Source organism: Ascidiella aspersa, chromosome 7, assembly GCF_963924565.1.
Source record: "Ascidiella aspersa chromosome 7, kaAscAspe10.2, whole genome shotgun sequence".
Classification (NCBI taxonomy): domain Eukaryota; kingdom Metazoa; phylum Chordata; class Ascidiacea; order Phlebobranchia; family Ascidiidae; genus Ascidiella; species Ascidiella aspersa.
In genome coordinates, this window is record NC_139453.1 from 21682855 (window position 1) to 21703761 (window position 20907).

The 20907-nt window shown below is 42.3% G+C and overlaps 3 protein-coding genes across 3 annotated transcripts in view; 1 reads left to right on the top strand and 2 right to left on the bottom strand.

Moving 5' to 3' along the window:
• LOC146138309 (rap guanine nucleotide exchange factor 6-like) overlaps nucleotides 1-6580 on the top strand; it is a 56562-nt gene extending 49982 nt beyond the window's left edge. The window contains exons 29-35 of the mRNA XM_083394828.1: nucleotides 223-597; nucleotides 1326-1486; nucleotides 1876-3475; nucleotides 4040-4223; nucleotides 4947-5155; nucleotides 5752-5871; nucleotides 6141-6580. Of these exons, the coding sequence (XP_083250954.1) occupies nucleotides 223-597; nucleotides 1326-1486; nucleotides 1876-3475; nucleotides 4040-4223; nucleotides 4947-5155; nucleotides 5752-5871; nucleotides 6141-6178 (2687 nt within the window). The 3' untranslated portion in view covers nucleotides 6179-6580. The remainder of the gene's footprint in view (nucleotides 1-222; nucleotides 598-1325; nucleotides 1487-1875; nucleotides 3476-4039; nucleotides 4224-4946; nucleotides 5156-5751; nucleotides 5872-6140) is intronic.
• A 1415-nt stretch (nucleotides 6581-7995) lies between these two features.
• On the bottom strand, nucleotides 7996-9967 carry LOC146138310 (uncharacterized). The gene is made up of 2 exons (XM_083393454.1): nucleotides 9468-9967; nucleotides 7996-9139 (listed from the first exon to the last, which is right to left on the bottom strand). The coding sequence occupies exons 1-2, from the start codon at nucleotides 9840-9842 to the stop codon at nucleotides 8444-8446; spliced, it is 1071 nt and encodes a 356-aa protein (XP_083249580.1). The 5' UTR covers nucleotides 9843-9967; the 3' UTR covers nucleotides 7996-8443.
• Nucleotides 9968-11921: 1954 nt separating this feature from the next.
• On the bottom strand, nucleotides 11922-19145 carry LOC146138311 (uncharacterized). The gene is made up of 10 exons (XM_083394564.1): nucleotides 19121-19145; nucleotides 18273-18481; nucleotides 17123-17254; nucleotides 16164-16914; nucleotides 15988-16032; nucleotides 14849-15662; nucleotides 14410-14540; nucleotides 13941-14158; nucleotides 12788-13136; nucleotides 11922-12627 (listed from the first exon to the last, which is right to left on the bottom strand). Exons 1-10 carry the CDS (start codon nucleotides 19143-19145, stop codon nucleotides 12182-12184), a joined length of 3120 nt encoding a protein of 1039 aa, XP_083250690.1. The 3' UTR covers nucleotides 11922-12181.
• Nucleotides 19146-20907: the final 1762 nt, after the last annotated feature.

Below are 20907 nucleotides of genomic sequence, written 5' to 3' on the forward strand. Positions count from 1 at the left end.
TAAAAACTTTGTGTTAACAAAAAATTATTAAATGTGAATGTAGACTGCGTGTTTCGCTCTAAAAGAAAAGAGTCGATAAAAACATTTGTCTTTTTAAGTTAGTATAAATTTAAATTGGGATCAGCGGAAAAGCTTAACGGCTTGCTAACAATGTGCTGTGTAATCTCCTTCTGCTCAATTAATTAACCCATATTCTTAAACTTGTTATTGCAGTGATAGGAGGCGAACCATCTTCTCCTGCCATCCACTCAGCACCTGCCACCAACAAGCGATTCTTCCCGCAAAGTCTCGCTCCCGGATCAGCATCCACAGGAGGAAATAACAACAGCGCTCCCTCCAGCTCCCGTTCGAGCATCGCATCCACATCCAGCCTCGGAACAATATCCTCTTCCAACCCGACTCATTCCTCCACTTCATCACTGGGAGGAACCAACAGTCCGAGATCCGGTTCTCCTGTTCCTTGGTCTGGTTCTCTTGGATCGCTCTCCAGCGGAGCTTCGTCTGCATCACCTCGTCTTCTCCACAACCAGCACAAGAGCTCCTCCAACGCTCAAAGATCGAGCTCCAGCTCTTCGGCTGACACAGTCAAGTCAGGAGGTAAATTCTTCGAAAACGATCATTTAAAATACAGGCTGCTTACCATGCACATCAAGGGGCAGTGACATGCAAAATAGAAAATTTTATATAAAAACCTTTGAAGAACAACCAATAGTAGGTAACCAAACAAAAGTTGGTCTCGCATATTTTGCGATTTGCCAAAAAGTGAAAATGAGGAAATCCGTCGAATTTTTTTTGCATCCAGTGGAATAAACCATCCTAACCCGTTTGGTGGAATATAATTTTTTTAACGATTTTTTTTATTAATACAAATTAAAACAAAACCTTGAGACTAGAGATAGACCGACGATATATCGGTTTACCGATAATATCGGCCGATATTTGGCTTCTACCGATATATCGGTATCGGTAAATGTAGGCTAGTACTTTGGCCGATATTTTAGTGCGAAAATGTGATATAATTTTTCATGTACAACTAACAACTTAACCATTTTTTGTTCAAAAAATTTGAGTTTTAGCATCACGCTAAGTTAATATGCGAAATAATAGTATAATAATTAATAAAGATATATAAATTAAAACGTTATTTGGGTTTTATTTTTAATTATTCTAGTTTTGAACATTTCCCAAGTATATAAAAAATCGGTATCGATATCGGTCCAAAAAAGTGATATCGTTCGATCTCTACTTAAGACCTTGTGCGTTTGCAAATATTGCGTTCATACTGCCCCACGTTAAACTGAGACGTTTTATTATTTACTTTACAGGAGGGAGACACTCGCATCACGAGCGTCCAGTGATCAAGCAGACCCGCCCCAACGTTCGAAGCGGATCGTTCGGAGGCAACATGATGGATCGGAGGTTGGCGCACATCTCATCATCCTCATCCACCCCGTCGCTCCTCAACGCTCCGGGGTCCTCCAATCAGGTTCGTTGTGAAAAGAAGTTTGATTCAATTTGCGAAGATTCGATTTCTATTGTCATAAAAATGCTAAGAGATTTTTAATGATTTTAAAACACTTTGCTGACCGTTTAGATATATATAAACAAGAACATTTAAATTTAGCGAATTGTTTTATCCTATTATTCCCAAGCGAGATATCTTTTTAAAGTTTCTTGCAAATAATAGGTAGCGCATAAACCAACAAAACTCACTCGAGTATTTCCAATCGAACGACCATTGTTTACCAAAAAAGCGTGTTTTCTTAAGTAGCTAGCATAAATACCTTAAATAAATTATGAACTGCCTCTTGCTCAAACCCGTATCTAAATAAAAAACGCCCCTAAAAGTTTCAACGAACCTCGGTTTTTCTACAGGCGAGCCTGATCCTGCCCAACCACCCGCAGATTCCTCGCACGCCCAGCATCGACAGTGGCGTCATGAGCGCCGGATCCACCTCGGCCGACTCGGCCATCTTCAACGTGGCCGACGACGCCGATTTGTTCGGCCGCGGCCACCACCAACATCACCAGCAGCAGCAGAGAGCTCCCAGGAGGGGCGATCTGCCCGCGGAGCCAGATAGAAATTCTCCCATGTCGTCGAACGGCGACCCGAACGCGGACCGTCAGCGCCCCCATGCGGGCAGCCACTCCGCCGCCGGGCAGCCGCAAGAGGGCGAGCAAGACAAAGTGGAGCAGACTTTTTTATCTGGATTTAGGGGTCAGGGGGATCCCCCGCGACCAGATAACAAAGATCCCTTTCCGATGATGATGGCGCCGCCGACCACCCTCAATCTGGCCGGCGCGACGCCCTACGTCATCGACCCGGCGGCCTATCACCCCGGGCACGTGCCGCCAGGGGTGGGGCTTCCCCCCAGGCAGCAGAAGCCGCTCGGCGCCACCGCGCTCAAAGGCATCCACGAATACCTGATTTGTGAGCGGCACGCGGCCATGAGGCGCCAGTTCCGACAAAACTTCGCGCACAGCCCGGTGGTGCAGCAGTACTCGCCCCGCGCCGATCGCCTGAAGACGCCTGAGGCCATTCTGGAGGAGCAGCTGCTCATGGAGCTCCAGCAGCAAAAGAGCGCCTTCCACAAGGGCCGCCGCGCAAAGGTGTCGCCGCCTGACGCGCGCGAAATGCAGAGCAACCTGGTCGACGTGCGTCGCCTAAGTCTGAGCAAGTCCGACCCGTCGCTGCACAATCACCCGACGCAGTGGGACAGCAACAGCCCCAATCCGAACCAGCCAACAGAGGTTGTCAAGTCTGCAGTAAGGCTTCCGCCCAACCGCACCTCGTCGCCCAAATGCCCGCCCATGCACCAACCGGGCTCTCTCGAAGCTGGTATGTCGCCATTCTCCCCGGTGTGTGGGGACTCTGGCTACGGCCCGACCACAGGCGACCTTCGCTACCAACCCTATTCATATTCAACTCCGCCTACACGCAACCACGGCCATGCGATCCACTCTACCTCCCCGGCCGTCCACATGCAACAGCAGCAACATCAACAGATGCTTCGTGGCGGCGGCGACATGGACTGGCAATATCCCGGGCAGAACGAGCAGCTGTCCAAGTCGGCCAACACTCCTTCTTCGTTCCTGCCCCAAGCAATCAGCGAGCGGCTGAACGCCACAATGCCGGTTCACCATCACCACCATCAACAGCAACAGCAGCACGTGTTCTCCCGCAGCGCCTCGTCGCACTACCCCGACATTTCGCCGGCCCTGCCGCGCTCCAACATGGTAAAGTCCAGCTCGTTCGACATCTACAACTCGCAGCCGGCCAGTCAGCATTCGGCCCCGGCGGCGGCGCGCGACTTTTACCCGATGAGGACGCTCGAAGAAAACGCGGCCGACCCCCGGCGCCGGCACCCCCTCGAGGAACACCTGTCGCGGCCCCAGGGGCGCAGGAAAGCCGCGCAGCAGCAGGACTGGGGTGAAACCGATCTGGACGGCGACAAGCTGCAGCAGACCATGAAAGGTTGGTTTGTATTATTTGTTATGGCTGAAGTTGGATGGAGTGCGCTAACCTAAACCCCGTTTCAACACTGTGTGTATACTAAAGATTTGGCCGCAAATTAAACTTCAATCTGTTCTGTGACCGTAGTTTTTGTATGTTCTATTTATAGCCAGTATATCCAACTGATTTGACTAAAGTAGCTTATTCTTTAGAGTTTTAGACAATATATGTTGTGTAATATAATATAGCCTAAGTTTAAATGGCATATCCAAGTACCATTATGGAGCAGGTATCTAAAAATGTCCAATGGTCCACATAAATTTTATATATAAATTTTTTTGCTATGATGCGTTTACTCTGGTTTACTATATTTTAGTTTTTTGGGTTTGCCAAATATCGGCAAATGCAAGCGCGGCCAGAAGCGTATGCAATGAATTAATATCTTTCGTCATTTAAATCATAGATCAACCCCACATCCTATAGTTTGTTATTTTCTAAAACGTCTTAAAAACCGATTATTTTTATTAATAACAACGGGTATCACATTACGATTGCATTCGTTCCCAACCTGCCTATTCTTCATAGCCTGGGGCAGCAGCACCAGCTTGCCCGCCACCCCCCTCTCCACCAAGTCCATCCCCTCCGGTCACAAGCAACCTCCTCCTGTTCCAAGCCACCACGGCCAGGGACACAACACTTCCTCCTCACAGGGAGGAAACAAGTCCGGATCCAGGCAACCACCTCCTCCACCACCACAGAGGACATCCAGGTTGGAAGACCCTTCAATACCGTTGTTAGTTGATTGTTTTTTTGTTTGGTTTTACCTATCGCAATCGCAACACTTCGCAACTTGGTTTTGACATTGGCAAGCCTGTCATAACTTATTATCCTGACTAAACTATTTCTTAATTTAATTGTCCGTCTAGATCCAGTGGGTCTAGTGCAGTAGTTATCAACCGTGGTGCCGCGGCACCCTTGGGTGCCATTTCTAAGGCTCAAGGGTGCCGAGAGATATTTGAGAATCTTTAAGAATCTGCTTTTTTGTTCAACTCTTGAAAAAATTGTGTAAGATTACAGTTGAATAAGTCCAATTGTAGCTTTCTACTTTGTCTAGAGTTGATGTGTGCTGCTCCAGTTTTGTTGCGACATTATAGTGAATTACCTACGGAAAAATCTTGTAGGGGTGCCGCAATTTATTTATTATTTCTGAGGGGTGCCGCTAGCCATTAAAAGCTGAGAAACTTTGGTCTATTGAGACGTAAACTACAGTTTAACGTTCACGTAATTCTAAAACATTTTTTTTTCTTAAGTTGGCCCTTGCCTTTTTTTGCCCCTTTGCCTTTGCCATTAAGTTTTGGTTAAATGTACTGATTTCATGCGTTAGGAATATATTACCTTATCATTTGAATATTGATTAAATTGTGATCTTTTGCCATTCTTTGCCCTATTTTTTGGTAATGTTTCTTTTAACACTTTTCACTTTACTTCACAGCATCGGCCGCCCAGACCAGATTCGTCGCGAAAGCGCCTCCAGTTCACCCCTCAGTTCGCCGCCCCTCTCCCCCTCACCCACTGGGGATTACCCGACATTCGATGACGTCATCATGACGCAAGCAGCGGTGGGCAGAATTGCTGTCACCCCCTCGGGCGCAATGGCCAATGGCCACGTGTCCCATCAGGGCAGAACCCCTTTTCGTTCAGGTGAGTGTTTTACCATTAATTGTGATTTATTTATGTTAGTTGTATACTACCTAGGACGAGCTATGCGTATGATATCGGTAAGCATTCGTAGTGTTGCGAGCTTGTGAAAAACTGGGCGAGTTTCGTTGACAATGTTTGAAGTTGAGAGCGTGATTTTAGATCCAGGAGCTTCAGTGCACAATGTTTAGCTGTATCTTCGTTATGATATCGTTAAAGTGAATTTAGATATCGCAGTTTCGTAGCCTAATCGCTGAGAGCCAACGTTGGTTTGGGAACAAATGAAATGCAACGTAAACAACCCAAAAGCTTTTACCGGCGAAGCTTTGGCGACCAGTTCTACTTAATAAACTTTTTGCAAGCCTAAAATAAACGAAGTTCAAATACCAGATTGGGCAGTGGCAATAATATAATTTAATTAATGTGAGCCAATCATTTATTCGTATGGCCTCTGCAATTTTGTCAAATTTAGGAGAAGTCAAGAACTTATCTCAGTAAGTCAAACCAAACAAATCAAACTGCGACCCAATTTTTGGTCGCGACACTATTAGCCTAATTCAACGCTAGACTAAATCTTAAACGCTATGAACGCTGTGCAGATCACAACAATACTGAGAGGCGATCGCTGCCATCCTACACGGAAGCTGTGAAGCAAATCAGCGCAAAGCAGAAAAGCATGTTTACTGCTGTGCCCAACAACTACCGCTCGTTTAATATCGGTGAGTCACCAGCAATTCTAGAGGAGTGTGTGAAACAATTGTGATTCCGTACCGTTGTATTTTACTTTATTGATACAGATGTTTTTTATCCTACTTTAAAGTTAAACTTTATGGAAATAGCTGCAAAGTTTACTTGAAAGTTCTTAAATGTTGTAAAACGCAATTGTGATCAATTGTTATTGTCCCAATTGGATTTTTTGCTTGTGTTTTCAACGTTTGCAAAAAATGATCAGCACCGATAACTTATTGTTTTCTGTTTATTTTTGCAGACACTCGTGAAAGCCAAGAGCAAGTTTCGCAGGTTTGACCTTGGAATTTTTCCTTCTCACATATGACCTCCAGCCTGTCGAGCTGCGCGCGCGATTTAGTAGTTCCATTGTCCCGCAGCGTTCTCCGACCTGTTATTTGTTATAATCGTCGTTTTTTCTCGTTGTTGTTATTACCATTATAACTGTTATTGCGACTTTTCTGCGTCGAGCACGTTTTAATCATTCTCCCTTTTATTTTATCCCTCGTCGTCATTTGAGCTGCTCTTTTTTGCCCCCGTGTCAAAACTTGTTTCCGAAAACCGAAAACTTGCGTTTTTAGCGTCATAGTTACGTCACGCGAAGCTGTGCCTTTTCGTGGCGTTGGAATGCAGCAACTTGTCTTTTCATCGTCGGTTTTTCACTTTTGCATAAAAAGTTGGACGAAGATTGCTTTTTCCTTTTTATTGAGCCATGATGTACGTAAAAATCCCATTGCTGTCACAAATGTAAAATAAGGGCATGGAGCCAATGTAAGTGCTCCCTGATAACCATCTTTCATATTTACGCCAAAAAAGCAAATCTCAAAATCCATGACACGCCAACCTAAAATGTCAAGTGCTTACTTTGGCATCCAGGTAGAAAGCAAATTTTGGGAACTTCAAAATATTTTACCAAAATACCCTTTTTAAAATATTGCAACTAATTTGACTACTTTTTTGTTCAGCACCGCTTCCTTGCTGTGACCCAATGCACACGAATTTTTTTTTAAATACTTCCTAGAATAAAAACTTGGTCATTTAAGTGTTGTATTACTACTATTTTTGGCACATAATCCTAACGATGATGAGCACTAAATGTTATTAGCAGAAACAAAACTAGGATAATCTGATTAGTATTGATTTGAACCAACTCTTACTATGTTTACCCGGAAACCCAACTTGTTTGTCGAAAATTTTCTCTTGGTTAAAATGTTGTACAGGAAACGAAGCCACCCAACCTCCTCTAAGACTTCTATTTATTTCCAATATAACACTTTTTCTTTTACTACTAACTACCCTGATTCAGTGCACTGCCTCTTGTTTTAAGCGTAGTGTTACCTCTCCAAGCAAGAGATGAAAGGCCAGCAGATAAAAGATGTCACGTTATTTTTCGGAATTTATTCTTGTTCTTATGTGATCCGTACTTTTCTTCGTTTTTCCGTATATTTGGCGACCAAATCACTAGCGTGTCTTACTTTTGCCGTCTCGGATTTTTTTCTTCGAAAAACGTGTCGTGCCTGCTTTTTCACGCGAAGCTCGTTGGCCTTCGGCTCGCGGCATTTCTCGGCTAATAATTGTCACCCGTTTTTTTGAATGAAATCAAAAATTTATCGTAGTCCCGGTAATAAAATTTTATGACATTTTTTCGAATAGGTTTTGGCGTTGGATGGACACTTATACTGATTTCAAATGAATGTGAGATTTTTGACTGCTCGTTCGATAAAAAATAGGATTTCATAAAGTCTATAAGATGGGTTTATTAAAACCTATTTAGCAAAGTGTCTTAAAAATATAAGACGTCTAAGTTTTGGGTGGAGGTAATTAAGTAATTAACCCCTGTTTAAAAATTGAACTGCGTTAGTTTATAGGTTATAAACGTTCGGATGCAACCGTATAGGATAGCGTAACTGAAGTACGATGCACAAACTTTGAAAATGTATGGAACTGCGTGGTTTAAGCTATAGGGAGACTAACTTGCTTATCAGTTCGAAAATGTTACCTAAAAAATATAACCTTTCTGATAATCAGTTTGGGAAATGCCACCTAAAAATATAACCTTTCTGATAATATAAAATACAACTTGCTTATCAAACTAAACGTTAGTTCAGGCCTTAATATAAATTCCAGTCCACGGTTTTATTTTTCAACAAAAATCTTGTATATTATGTTCTACAAGCCAACACGTAAAACACACGCTGTACACCAACTAACGATCGCTTGGTTTTCCACAGACGCCATTTACTGCATAAGGCAATCGTCAAACTGAACCCCTTTCTCAACAACCATCGTAGTCGATATATATTTTAGGCAAGAAATATAACGATAAATAGACCAAAGATGTGCAAATTACTATGTACTGTCAAACTTAGGAAGGTAAACAACACAATAAGTTCGGGTTATGGTAACATACAAACTCGAAGTAAATCGGACAATTCAAAGTATGAAGCTTGTATTAACTTTGTTGTAATCTAAAAATCGCGCTCATAAGTAGCTGGCAATTATGTCTAGTTTTGAATCGCTGATAAAATGTCTGCAGCCGGCCAAATTCTCAGCTTTTGGTGTTGACTAGTACTGGTCGGCAAAAGAGCGGCTCCAACCCACCGCCTTCGCGTTGAAATCGAGCTGGCAGTTGGGCGCGGTGACGAAAGTGCCCCGACCGATTCTGAGCCCCTGCTTTCGGTGCGGCGCGTTGCGGTGGTTCTTCGCGTTGAAGTAGATGGCGCTGGTCGGGATTCCGTTCACATAGAGCGCCTGCTGGGGCTCATTCTCGCTGCCAACGTACTCTTCCTCAGCAGCGCCGTTCATGTAGTAGTCGGCGTCGCCACCTTCAATGTAGTTTCCGGACGCAGGTTCGGCCGAAACGCTTCGTTGCTGCTGTACGCGGTAATAAGAGTCGGCTGTGTTCCACCTTCGCGGAGGCGGATTGCTCTCTTGTTCCTCGGGCATCTTGTAATTGGCCTCCACCTTGGCGCGCCACTCCGGCGGCGGCTCCGACATCGGCGGCAGAACGTTGCAGTTACCGCTCCTTATGGAACGCGCCGAAGGGCCTTTGAAGATATGCGATGGCATGTACTTGACGGCCGTCGACGAGTTGACCGCCATGTTCCACGGGGTGGATCGCTGGTCGATTGATACTGGCTCGGGCTCCTCTTCTGCGACTTGCTTCCCGTCAGAAGACAGGCTCGTGTACTTTTCCATCCGCTTCTTCTGCTTGATGAACATCCTTCCTCCTTTTGTTGAGCTGCGCATCGTCTTCGGGTTCTGAAAGTAAGTAAGTGTTACTTGTCGACGGCTGATAGGCTAGCGGCCAGTCTATAATTAGAAGTTACGAGGCGATCTATTAGCGGCCGTGATTGGTGTAACGTCAAGGCGGCTCCAATTAAAATCTGACATATTGAATAGCTTTAACGTATCATTTCACGTATCAAAGGCTCAGTTTAACTTGTGCAACTAAAATTATGGCAAGGCAAACATGTATTTCCAACTAGACACAAAACGTTCATGCTATATAGATTTCGGTACAGCTCGGTATATATGAGGATATATATATATCTTAACCCTTACACAAAAAGCTAGCTGCGAAACTTACCACCTCGGCGAGAACCTTGTATCCCTTTCCGACCTTTTTGGATCGCTGCTTCAGGCGTACTTCAGGAGTAACTCTGCCGCTGTTTTCCTGGATCAGCTCTTGCGAATAAGGGTAGGACACCTTCTGCGCGCTACTGTAGCTGGGCATTTTGTTGTGGTGCACCTCTTGAAGCCTCCCGCGCTGATAGAAGGTCCTGAAGTCCCCTGGTCTGTCACCTGGGGTGTCGTACACGTGGACGTACACGCTGCCGTTGGGTCTTGGGGCCACAGGGGGCGGTCCCTTTGCCACGAACTGGGTCTTCTCTCTCTTGGCCACAGGGCCCGCCACCGCCCGGAAGGGCTTGTACTTAGTGTGTGCAATGCTATTGAACACCATTTCTTGCTATTAACACGTTTGGAGTCAAAATACAACCAAAGGCGTACAGAACTTTCCTACTTAGCCGCTTTACCGGGCTGCCACAAACCCGATCGTGGCGTGAGCGACTGAGCGGGCCAGGTGACGAACGATTCGACGAAGGCCATTAATGCTGGTCGCTGGGGAACGCTTTCCTGCATCTCGCCCGCTCTCGGGGGACGCAAATCTGTGACGTCATCGCAGGTCAGCTGCGCGAAATGCCTTCGAGTGAGTGTTCGCGCTCTTCATAATAAAGTTAATACATTCCGCCCATGACTGTCGTTAGGCGCTGTTTATGTTAGTATGCATTTGACTTATTCTTTAGAGAAAGAAATCCTAAACGAACAAACAGTCCTTAAACGTTGCATTGATAAAGGTACAACAAAATTCTCAATTATATGGAACAATCCACGTGAAACGGGCACAAATACCATTTAACTTGCTTTGAAACATATCATTTTATTTTGACCATGTAAATGTAAACCGTGTACTGAATTTCTATTTTTTTCAGAATAAAATCAGGAGTTATTATTAATGTACACGGATGTCAAACAGAGCTTTATATACAGTATTATATAGCCTATATATATATAAGGCACAAACAAATTGATTAAACTGGATAAATTTGGTTGAATGTTAAAATAAAAAATCAGCAACTACTGAATCCAGGATTGGGGCATGATCCGTGCAGCCCTCTTCTTCAAAATATATTTTTTGCTGCGTAATAACATAACTAACAAGTTCTTTTTTCTATTTTATGTGATAATTATAACTTATAAAATTTTCGGCCCTTTAAACGGAATTATTTGAACATTAATATATTTCAAGTCTCTATCCTGTTTAGATTGGGAGTCGGCAACCTTTTCCTAATCTCGGGTCAAAAATAAACACAAAAGTTCTCGTTGGGCCGTAATACACTCTATACTGACAAGTAGTTTTTAGGCATTCGATTCAAACAACTTTTAATCACGCGCACCTGTAATTTTTTGAAGATTTCGCAATTTGCATTTATGTAATCGTTAAAAAGATTTTGCATTTATAATAGTAAAATTATCAAAAAAATACGAGAAAAGTCTCTTGTCTAATTTGTAAAAGAGTCAGCGAGATGGTTGATTTCCTTTGGCGACCGGATCAAGTCTGCGGGTTGTAGGTTGCTTAATTCGCACTGGTTTAGAATTTATTGAATGTTTATATTCTAGTGTCACAAATAACCTATACAAACTCTAAACATGTTTAAAAAATAAAATTTGAAATTGATTAGCCCAAAGCAATCCATGCTGTGTTTACGTGAAACGTAAGAACTTGTCCTAATAGGCTATTTGCCAACTTAAATAGCAATATTACATTTCGCGCTTCTATCGAACCTTTTACAGTTTTTTTCATGCCTACATTCCTCCTTTGGAACACACCCTACAAACTAACATTTGCGCCAAATACTCTGGATTTTTTTCACGATTCGCGTGACATTTGTGTTTTTAAGAGCATTCCCAAAAATTAAATCTTTGTTTACTTAATCTAAAAAAGTTTAAATATTTCGTGTAACCACAAAGAGAATAAATAATAATCAAACGTTTTTACCAATCTAAATAAACTAAGGCTAAAACTTAGATCAGCACACACGCCTTGAGTTTGTTTACCACGGAAAACTCAGCAACTATTCAGTCTCAAATCTTGTTAAAAACTGCAACTGATCGTTTTGTCCAAAACCTATTTAATGGAATACAATATTTTAAGTAGTTTTATAGATATGTAAAATTGATGTCCAATAAGTCTTACATATCACACTTTACCTATAGGCTAAATACTCCTGGCAAATGATATAGTTAAATTTTATTTTTAATTAGTCATAGTATTTTCTCCTTGTTAGTCCATTATTTTTAAGTAATGTATAACAGCACTTTCAGTATACTATTTCTTTATTCGGAAACTTTAAGGGAACGGCCTCTGCTTTGCTTAATTAAGTTTACGCTAATCAAAATACGTTTAAACAAAATACATGCAACACTTATGTAATAAATACATTAGGACAAACAAAAATTAGGTAGATATGTACACGATGAAAAACATGCAGGACGAGATTTTATTAATTTAAACTGATGAAAAGATTGACAAACAGTTAAAAAAAAGAAAATAGCCTAAACAATATTTGTACAAGTAATAAACCACAAAAAAGATCTTCTAATGACTTTCGGAACGTTAATAGATTTCGAATAGACCTATGCCAGTCATATAATAAATTTGTTGTTTGATATCTTTCAACTATAAAATCTCTTATTTTAACTATTTTTTGGCCTGAAGCACATTGCAGTGAAAAGTTATTACTAGTGACCAGTGGGTGACCATTTGGCAGGTGATACGTTAGTGGCTTTGTTTGGCAGACTGAGTACTTTACGCTGTAGCGCCGGTGGATCAAAATCGAACATGGTCTCTTCTGGAGCATCTGTTGACAGGGCAGCCCCCATTCCTGGAGCATAAGTATCGAAATGGACGTGCCTGGCATTGTAAACTGGCTTGGTCGTGGCCCTAGATTTATCCATGACCTCCTTGTAACCTGGGGGAGGTGGCAAATTGTATTTATCAACGTTTGGTGGATCATATCGCTGGCCTGGAGACCAAACAGAAAAAGCAGGTTTCTTTAATGGTCCTTCCTGGTCTTCAGTTTTGCTTTGGTTTATTTGATGCGCGTTTTCTAGTGATATTTCAGGGTCTTGTTGCGCTATTGGGAGTTCTGGTTGATTGGTCTCGGCTGTGTTACAGGGCTTGTTTTCTGTAAAAGAAGAGCTAAAGTATTGTCCGTTTTAATTACCTAAAGAGAAACGCAAAAGCTTGCATAAGCGATCCAAACACCAGTTAAAGGTCAAGCAAAATTACAATCATTATAATTCACTTGTTAGAGTCTTTACAGTTTTAACATAAGCCATACTTACCATATTGAACGACCAGACTTTTGTTGGAGTCCGAGCTCAGAAATCTAACCAGATCTGGTTTGGGGGCAACTCTTGGGGGAGGCCCCTTTTTCACAGGCATCTTCGCATCATTATGAATGAACACCTCGTCCAGTGGCTGGGGCTGCTGCTCCGACGCCTTACCCGACGATGACGTGGAACCTTTGTCGTAGGATGACGTCATCGATGACGTTCCAGAGTTGTTCGAGTCGGATGCGGCGTCATCACAGTTGACGAAGTCGGCGGCCGAGGGTGGACGACGTGCGACGTAATATTGCTGGTAGTGTAGGGGGTCCTTGCCTCTACCTTTTTTGTTTCCACTTGGTCTCCTCTAAAGGTCAATCATTTTGTTGTAAACAAACTCACAAAGTATATTTCACGAAATTACTTCACTAGGCAGGTCATTTACTAAATGGCTTAAATCTAAGCCTCAGTCGTTCTGTCTGGTCTGATTGTGTAATCAGGAAATATTTATGACAAAAAATAACAATAATTTTAGGAAAATATTGAAGTGGGTATCAATTTTGTTTTAAACTAGTATTGTGTTTCGCTCTCCAAAATTTCGAAATGCTTTAAATGAAATAGCAGTTGACAGTCAATGATTTTATTTATCACTATTTTTAACTAAATGCTTTACAAAATAAGCTTATGGAAGTGATTCTAAAACATTTTTCTTGTAAATTTTTTTTATCGTGACGCACTCAACATAATGAACTAACTTCTCCAGCCCTTATTTGATGCACTCTAAAGTCAATCAATTAGGAATTAATCAACGGGCACATAAAAATTAGGTAAAACGTGCCCGTGAGAAAATGATAATACCTAAAATCAGTTTATGATTGCAGTCAAATTTCGATACGGATCATAGTATAGCGCCTTTGGAAGATTAAAACGAAGCACAGTTTGAGAAAATCAAGCTTATGGCATTGTGTCCAGAGTTATCGCATGCACATATCACAAGAGTCAATAGTAAAATAATAAAACTGTAATAAACTGCAATAATAAATGAATAAAATAATAAAAATATCTCAAAATATATTCGTTCAATGCAACTTTTGAATAGCTTTTGTAACCGATGACAATCTCCCAAAACCTATAATTTTAACACATTAAACCTAACCCAACATGCACCAACCGGTGAATCCGAGTCTGAAAACTTTCTAAACTCTCCCATAACGTCATTCATGCTCTTCCTGCTTTTTGGGTCGAGGGCCGGCTTCTGCTGGTTGCCCATGTTTACGAGAGGAGCTGGTACGATCCTTGCGTCCTTGCTCCCGTTGCATTCCCTAGTGTAGCGGTCCATCCGCTGTTGCTGCTTCTCGAACATTCGCGCGCCTTTTCCTTTCATCGCTCCTACAAGGAAGATAAAGTTTAAAGCAGTATCCAGCCACGCGTTTACAGCAAATGCGAGACGCGTTTCAACGTTCAATGGTCACCCAATTTGAAGGTAGAAAGGCGGATTAATTGAGTGATATCAGGGTTATGTGTTATCAAACAGCTGTCAACCACTGACACAATCAAGTTTTTACAAGTTTTGTTACAGTTTAGGCTTGCTTCACTTAACCTATTAAGCTCTATAAACTTTTAAAATATGAATGTTTTACCTCCTGCAATTGTTCCGAGGGCTTGCGGTTTGCCTTCATTCTGCTTTGCTTGGTTGCCGTTCTTTAGGTAACTCACTTGCGGAGTTGCGACTTTGGTTGAAACTGGCTTGTTAAACTGCTGTGGCGTGAAACTGGAAAAGTACATCACATTTTATAAACTGCAAAAAATGTTCTGATAAAAGTTACCTTTTTGCCTTAATCGCGGTTTAACTTTTCACTAAGCATCGTGCTGTGAATATTTGTTATAATGATAAAGGTTGAGTAACCTGAAGACAAAGCAACAAACATTTAACCGGTACCAAGTACTTTTACACAAAAATTGCTATTAAAATCGCTATTTCTTCTTAAAAAAGTCGATTAAATTGCAACCACGTACTCCATTCCATGCCATTACCTCTTTAAGCAAAACAACGAATCGTGTATTGTAGAGTCGTAATACCTTGGTCTTGATGGAGACTTGTTCTTAACGGTGGTCGCTTTGCTCTCTTCGTCCAAAATAGCGCCTAGTGACGGCGAACTTTTGTATACGGTTTCCATTTTCGGCTCGTACTTTCCTTTCGCGGGATCCAGCAGTTTCAAACAGGCCATCACTTTCGGCTTTTCATCCGCGCTGGAAGGCTCATTTGGCTTCGGTGGATAGACCATAGGGGAAGGTGCACGATAAGAACTGTACACTGGCGGCGGAGGCACAAAAGATTGCGAGGTGCTGACGTTCGGAACTGTGGAAACTGTACCGTTCGCTAATGATGATGGACTTTTTGGGAGGTTTACTGCTTCACACTCTATACTGACTACATCTAAGGTGTTTTGTAGAAATGGCTTGGGTAAGGGACTTACTGCTTTTAAAACATCATTCTCTGTGGTTTGTGTATTACTCGTTTCTTCTACATTTGATCCGTTAAAAATTGTATCCTGGTATGATCGAGATGATGGAGTTGAAGAGACATCGCTGGCAGCTGGTTGGTATGTTGTGACAGGAGCAACTGCTGGAGGACTCCTTAGTTTTTCAACATGTTGTCGCTGATAAGGTGATGGAGAAGCGCATTTTAGGGGTTCCTTAAGAAGAGACACAGATGGCGAAGGTGGAGCATTTTTTACGACGTTTTGGTGTGGCTGATATGTCACTTGTGGCGTTTGTTTGAGTTGCGAATTTTCTGGAGACGGTTTCCACGTTGACAGGGGTGTACTTGAATTGCTTGTCGGAAGTGTCTCTTTGTTTGTTGCGAATGGATAGGCCACAGTCGGTGCGTTTACTGCAGTCGTAAAAAAGTATAAATTTCTGTTCAATTTCAATAGAGTTAGTTCAAAATTGAAAACGGAAAATTATAAAATTTTAATAGGTTTAACTATGCTTTCAATTGGCTTAAAACCTAAATCCCATAGTTTAGTGGGCCAAGAAAGTAAGGATTACGCCATACATTTTTATAGGGGTATACTATTCAAACACACAATATGTATTAATTTGGTAAAATTAATATAAATGGCAATTAATGCAAGCTAAATAATTGGCAAGGACAGCCGACAGTCGAGTTGGAATGTTGTTAGATTTTTTGCATTAGAAAAAAAGTAAAACGCTACCTAAAGTGCTTTGTTCGTCAAATTGTTGTTGAATACAATTCTTCTCTGTGAAAACAATTGTAAATTGATTTATGCACATAGCCAAATGATTCTTGCTATTTATAAAGGCCACCGCAATAACATGTTCCGGATGAAAGATATAAGGCAAAATCAAAAAAATTAGATCTATATTTCACCTTGAGCTGTAGACGGCCTGGCCTTTCGAGGCTGAAACGTAATGGCGGAAAACTTTCTCGCCGGTTTGCTGTAAAGCGAAGATGAGGCATTTCTCTCGCTGGCGCTCGTTCCGTTTTGCGCCAACTGCATCTGCTGAAAGGGAGGAGTCGCCGACGCGGAAACTTCACCGGACAAAAGTGGATGCTGCTGGTTTTTCGCGGACGGCGTCGGGGGCAAAACCGACCTGAAAACGTTGCGCTTGGTCTGAGCGCCGCTGGCGATCTGCGTACTTGGAGGTTGCCGTTCGTCGCGTTCGGAAGACGCACTTTGGCGACGATGGACCACCTCGTCGTCTGACGACCAGTCGGCACTGGCAAATCGAGGGGCGTCCCCGGCCCAGGGCGACCTGTCCCTCGGGCGCATTCGGCGCGCTCGGCCGGCGCTCGGGTCGTCGGTGCTGTACTGCACCTTGGCCCGGCCCAGCTGCTGAGCCACCTGATCCACGCTGTTGGCTGCTGAAGAGGTGGAGTGGATGTTGCTGAAGGACACGGGAGTGTAGGACTCACGCTCACACACACGCGGCTGGTACGCCTGGTTGACGAAGGCGATTGGGCCGTTTGGTGGGACGGGTGGCAGGGGCGCGTCTTCGGGCGCCGCGCCGCCGACCACGAATTTTTCCATGCGTCGCTGACGCTTGGCGAACAGCTTGGCGCCCTTGCCCTTCATTTGCACAGCGTCCATGGCGAGGTTTCGCAGCTGATTTTGCACAATCTGCAGACAAGGTTGCTCTTAAGTCGTTTGAGCGCTGAATTCCAATGGCTAATAAATACAGCTTTTTTGCAGCGGCTGGTAATTAAACATTTTTTGCTTTCATATGTAAATAGCGTTTGGCATTTCTGGTTAGCAATTTAAGCATTTTATTAAATGCAAATCAGGCTTTTGGACATGAATTATGTGTTATTTAGTGGAATATTGTTACCTGCTCGGACGTGCTAAGCTTGCGGTCTTTCTCCAGCACGTTATTTGGACCTGGGTGGTCGTAAACGGAAATCTCGTCATCAGTCGATATAAGAAAAAATGAGTCGGAATCCGCCTTCTCCGAGTCAGACTCCTTCGTTCAAAATTTAATCATTAAAAAGTCATCACCAAGTACAATTGTATGGATAAATTAAAACACAGGCAAAAAACCTAGAAAAACCTGTTATCTGTTTCACTTGCGCGCTGCAGTGCACAAATCTCGTTGCATAACAGATTAAAATCCTAGCAGCGGTTTCAGAGGAAAGCAGAACTTAGTTAATATAAAAATGGGAGACTGGTGGAATTGTACATATATAGGTCTGGCTGTTTGTTTGAACTTTCTACAGGTATAAAAACACCCAATTTATTTTTTTTTAACGTATATGTTTTTAATGTTTTATTCCTTAATTTAGACCATAACTTGCTTTACCGTTAAGAAACTAAGTTAAATTCAGGTATGATTTCCATTTCTGAAATATTCAGCTTTGAGGTTGGTAACGCTGCGTTTGCTCGTAAATCATAACTTAAGTGTCTATGTTCTGTAACTTAATATCGTATTTTGGCACCAATAACTGTAGTATCGCCCCATTATCTACCTGAAAATAACGTACAGAATATAACACACATATGGCCGAACCATGAGCATTTTTTTAATAAGCTTGACTGAGTGTGAGTTAGACCAGCGCTGTTTAACCTGTCCTTTTTTAACCGGCCCATAGGGTGCATCAAAATATGTATGGGGTGCACCAGTACGAAAAGGTGTACACGGTTACATCACAAACTTTTAAAGAACCATTAATATTTCACATTCATGATATTAAAAAAATGTAGGTTGCAACTGATGTATAAAATAGCTGTTTTATGGCATGCAATAGTACTCGCAGAACAGCCGTCAGTCATAATCGAACTCTCACCGACAGTGTGTAAAACGTCTGCAGCTACGCACGGTTTAATTGACACGGTGATAATGATATTATTCAAAATTATTTTTACCTCAGTTTACCTTTTAAGTAAACAGGGTGCTTTAGTTCGTCACAACAACTTTAAGGGTTCACCAAACCAAAAAAGGTTGAAGAGCATTGACTCAAAGAACAAACACAGACTTAGTTCACCTCACTTTCTCTTCCTTCTTCCTCCTCAACCGGCTGCGTCCCGTATCCGACAATTGCGAACTTCTCAGATCTTCTCCTCCGCTTCTGGAACATGCGAGATCCTCTTGTGCGCGAGTTGCGATCTCTCAGCAGCCTCGAGATGCTCTTACAGACCTTCTTCGCTTCCTGTTTCCCGGTCGTTGAGGTTCTTTCTTCCGGAAGACTCGTGGCTGCATTAAATAGCAATAACGTGAATATGAATTGACTCGAACGTTCTGGCGATGCCAAACAAATCTACAATGCCCAAACAGTCTACGTTATAAAAACATTTCGAATACCGGTTTACTGCATCGTTTAACTGTAGCTATTTAGTCTCGTAAATAGAAAACACGAGCATTCTATATTGTCTATTTATTTAACGCTTAAATTTACCCAGCAAAACTACCTTTGGTTTCCCAAGTGCACAAAAATACATCTGCATTACAATTAATTTTTATCCGTTATGTCTATACGGAAAGTACGAGGCAAATCAACGTTTATGTCGTCCCACTGGGCCACCTTTCAGTTTCTAATGCCGCTAGCGCTGGTCTAGCTCATGCGGAAAACTCTAATTAACGAATACGATATGTATAGCTACGTCTGGTTTTAATTTCCACTTCTAATATCTTTTCAATGATAAAACAACGCGTAAAGCAATACCTACCGTCAGAGCAACATCAATCTATTATCGAGCCTTGTGCAACACACATTTGGCGTTTGGAAAGCGACGCCTCTCGCATTAATTAGGTTCCTGACACGCCTTTTTCGCGGCCGCAAGCCGTTTGCACCCTCTCTATACCAAGCAGCTGTATAAGCCTATCGTCACCCACACTCCCCCGACAATGCAAAACCCATTATGTTTTTGCGTTGCCGTCTTTGGTAATTCGAAAACGCTGTCTCATTGGCGATATGCTGTATTTCTCCAGAACCAAATTAGTTCGTTTGCAATCAAAACTTGGCCCGATTTATGAACACACGAAAGACACTTACGTCGTACGATTTCATGTTGATTCGTGTTCACTGTTTGGTCTGCGCCGTTTGGTGTGCAGTGCCTTGACGATTTGAAAACAATAATAATAAGTTTTTTTAAATAACTGCAGGCAACCGACCAAGACGTCTTGCCATTTGATTTTAAAATATTAGGCTTTAAATAATTATTTTAAAATGCTTTTAACATGACAACTTTACGTGTAAACCATACGAAAACTTTTTCTCGAAAACACTTACATATACTCGTCATAGAAAGAGTTGTTCAGACCGTCGTCTTGTGATGGATGTTTTGTCGAATCACTACACTCGCTGTCTTGCGAAAGCATCATTAAAACTTACAATTCCAGGTAAAAAATTGACTTGTTTTGATGCTCAGTAAACGCTTTTATTCCAGACGCGATTGGCAGCAGCGTGCAGTTTATCATATTATTAGCGGTGACGTGGGACACAGACAGTCCAACGTTATCAGCTGTGAACTGCTTCGCATTTCGACCCTTAGTCGCCAGGTCGCCTCTCCAACGTCTTGGAATCCGTCGTTTTCACGCTGTTTCGTGTCACTCTTAACGTGGCGTCTCCAGGCTCGGGCACCGGACTGCGTGAAGAACACAGTCGGTATCTCGTCTAGTGCTTTGTGATGATTTGAACGCGGAACGCTGGCCAAGGCCTGCTGTACGTCTCGTAGCTTATGCGACACTTTACGTGTAGCATGACTCACTCTACAAATGCACGTCACTGCGTACTTTTGCATCAATGATCCAATACGCGGTCAAATTACCCCGAACACTTCACGTTCCAAAAGTTGTGTTGTCAACTTAACGCTTTTAACGCATGGTTGTCACTTTGTTAGGTGATTTCTTAGTAGGTTAGTATTTTACCGTTTAATACCGAAATCCACAAAGCTTGTTTGGGTATAGGTTACATTCATTATGCCAATATGTAAGACGTATTATTGAAAATGTACCAGGTCAAATTTTATGCCCTCGCGACGCTTATCCTATATCACCTAAAATTAACTTTATCCTGCTTAACACTTAACGTTTAATAAATTAGTTTTTGAAATATAACATTGCCTTCCATCGACTTTGAAAACAATACTTTCACGTGATAGGAAACAATAATTTGACGATTTTGTATCCTTTGTTTACAATTATATTCAGTGCCAGTAATTAATATCATTAGGCCTACCAATAATCACATCTAATTTATTAGAGGAAAAACTTTAAAAGATAACGATTTGGCAGGCCATCAGCAGCAATCGACAACTTTCCGCCGACGAATGCTATATTTAACGTTGACCGGCTCCACACGACAAGACAACAGCTGCTTGTAATTGATGCAGCAGGGTTCGGCCTACTGGGAAGACGGCCGATTGCTTGCTTATTGTATTTTGAAATTTGACTGCTTCTTTAAAGAGCACCTAAGTTTAAAATTGACTTTAATTATAAGTTCTAGTTATTTCAGCTCAACGACCCATTTTCCTTCAGCTGTGCTTCGCAATAATTTGCTGTTTGACTGCAACAACGTAGGCCTACGTGGGAACGTAGCAAATCGTGTTTTTTTTTTTTATAATTCGTGCATATAACATATAAGAAACCCAAACACACGAACTTTTGTTTTTGTTATGCAC

Excerpts from the sequence above, each read along its gene's own strand:
- LOC146138310 (XM_083393454.1), bottom strand. The coding sequence starts at position 9,842 with ATGGTGTTCAATAGCATTGCACACACTAAGTACAAGCCCTTCCGGGCG. Across the intron at positions 9,140-9,467 it reads ACAAGGTTCTCGCCGAGGTG|AACCCGAAGACGATGCGCAG; the intron begins GTAAGTTTCGCA and ends ACTTACTTTCAG.
- LOC146138311 (XM_083394564.1), bottom strand. The coding sequence starts at position 19,145 with ATGGGTTTTGCATTGTCGGGGGAGT. Across the intron at positions 18,482-19,120 it reads TTTTGCATTGTCGGGGGAGT|CCACGAGTCTTCCGGAAGAA; the intron begins GTGGGTGACGAT and ends TATTTAATGCAG. Across the intron at positions 14,159-14,409 it reads CCTCGGAACAATTGCAGGAG|GAGCGATGAAAGGAAAAGGC; the intron begins GTAAAACATTCA and ends TCTTCCTTGTAG.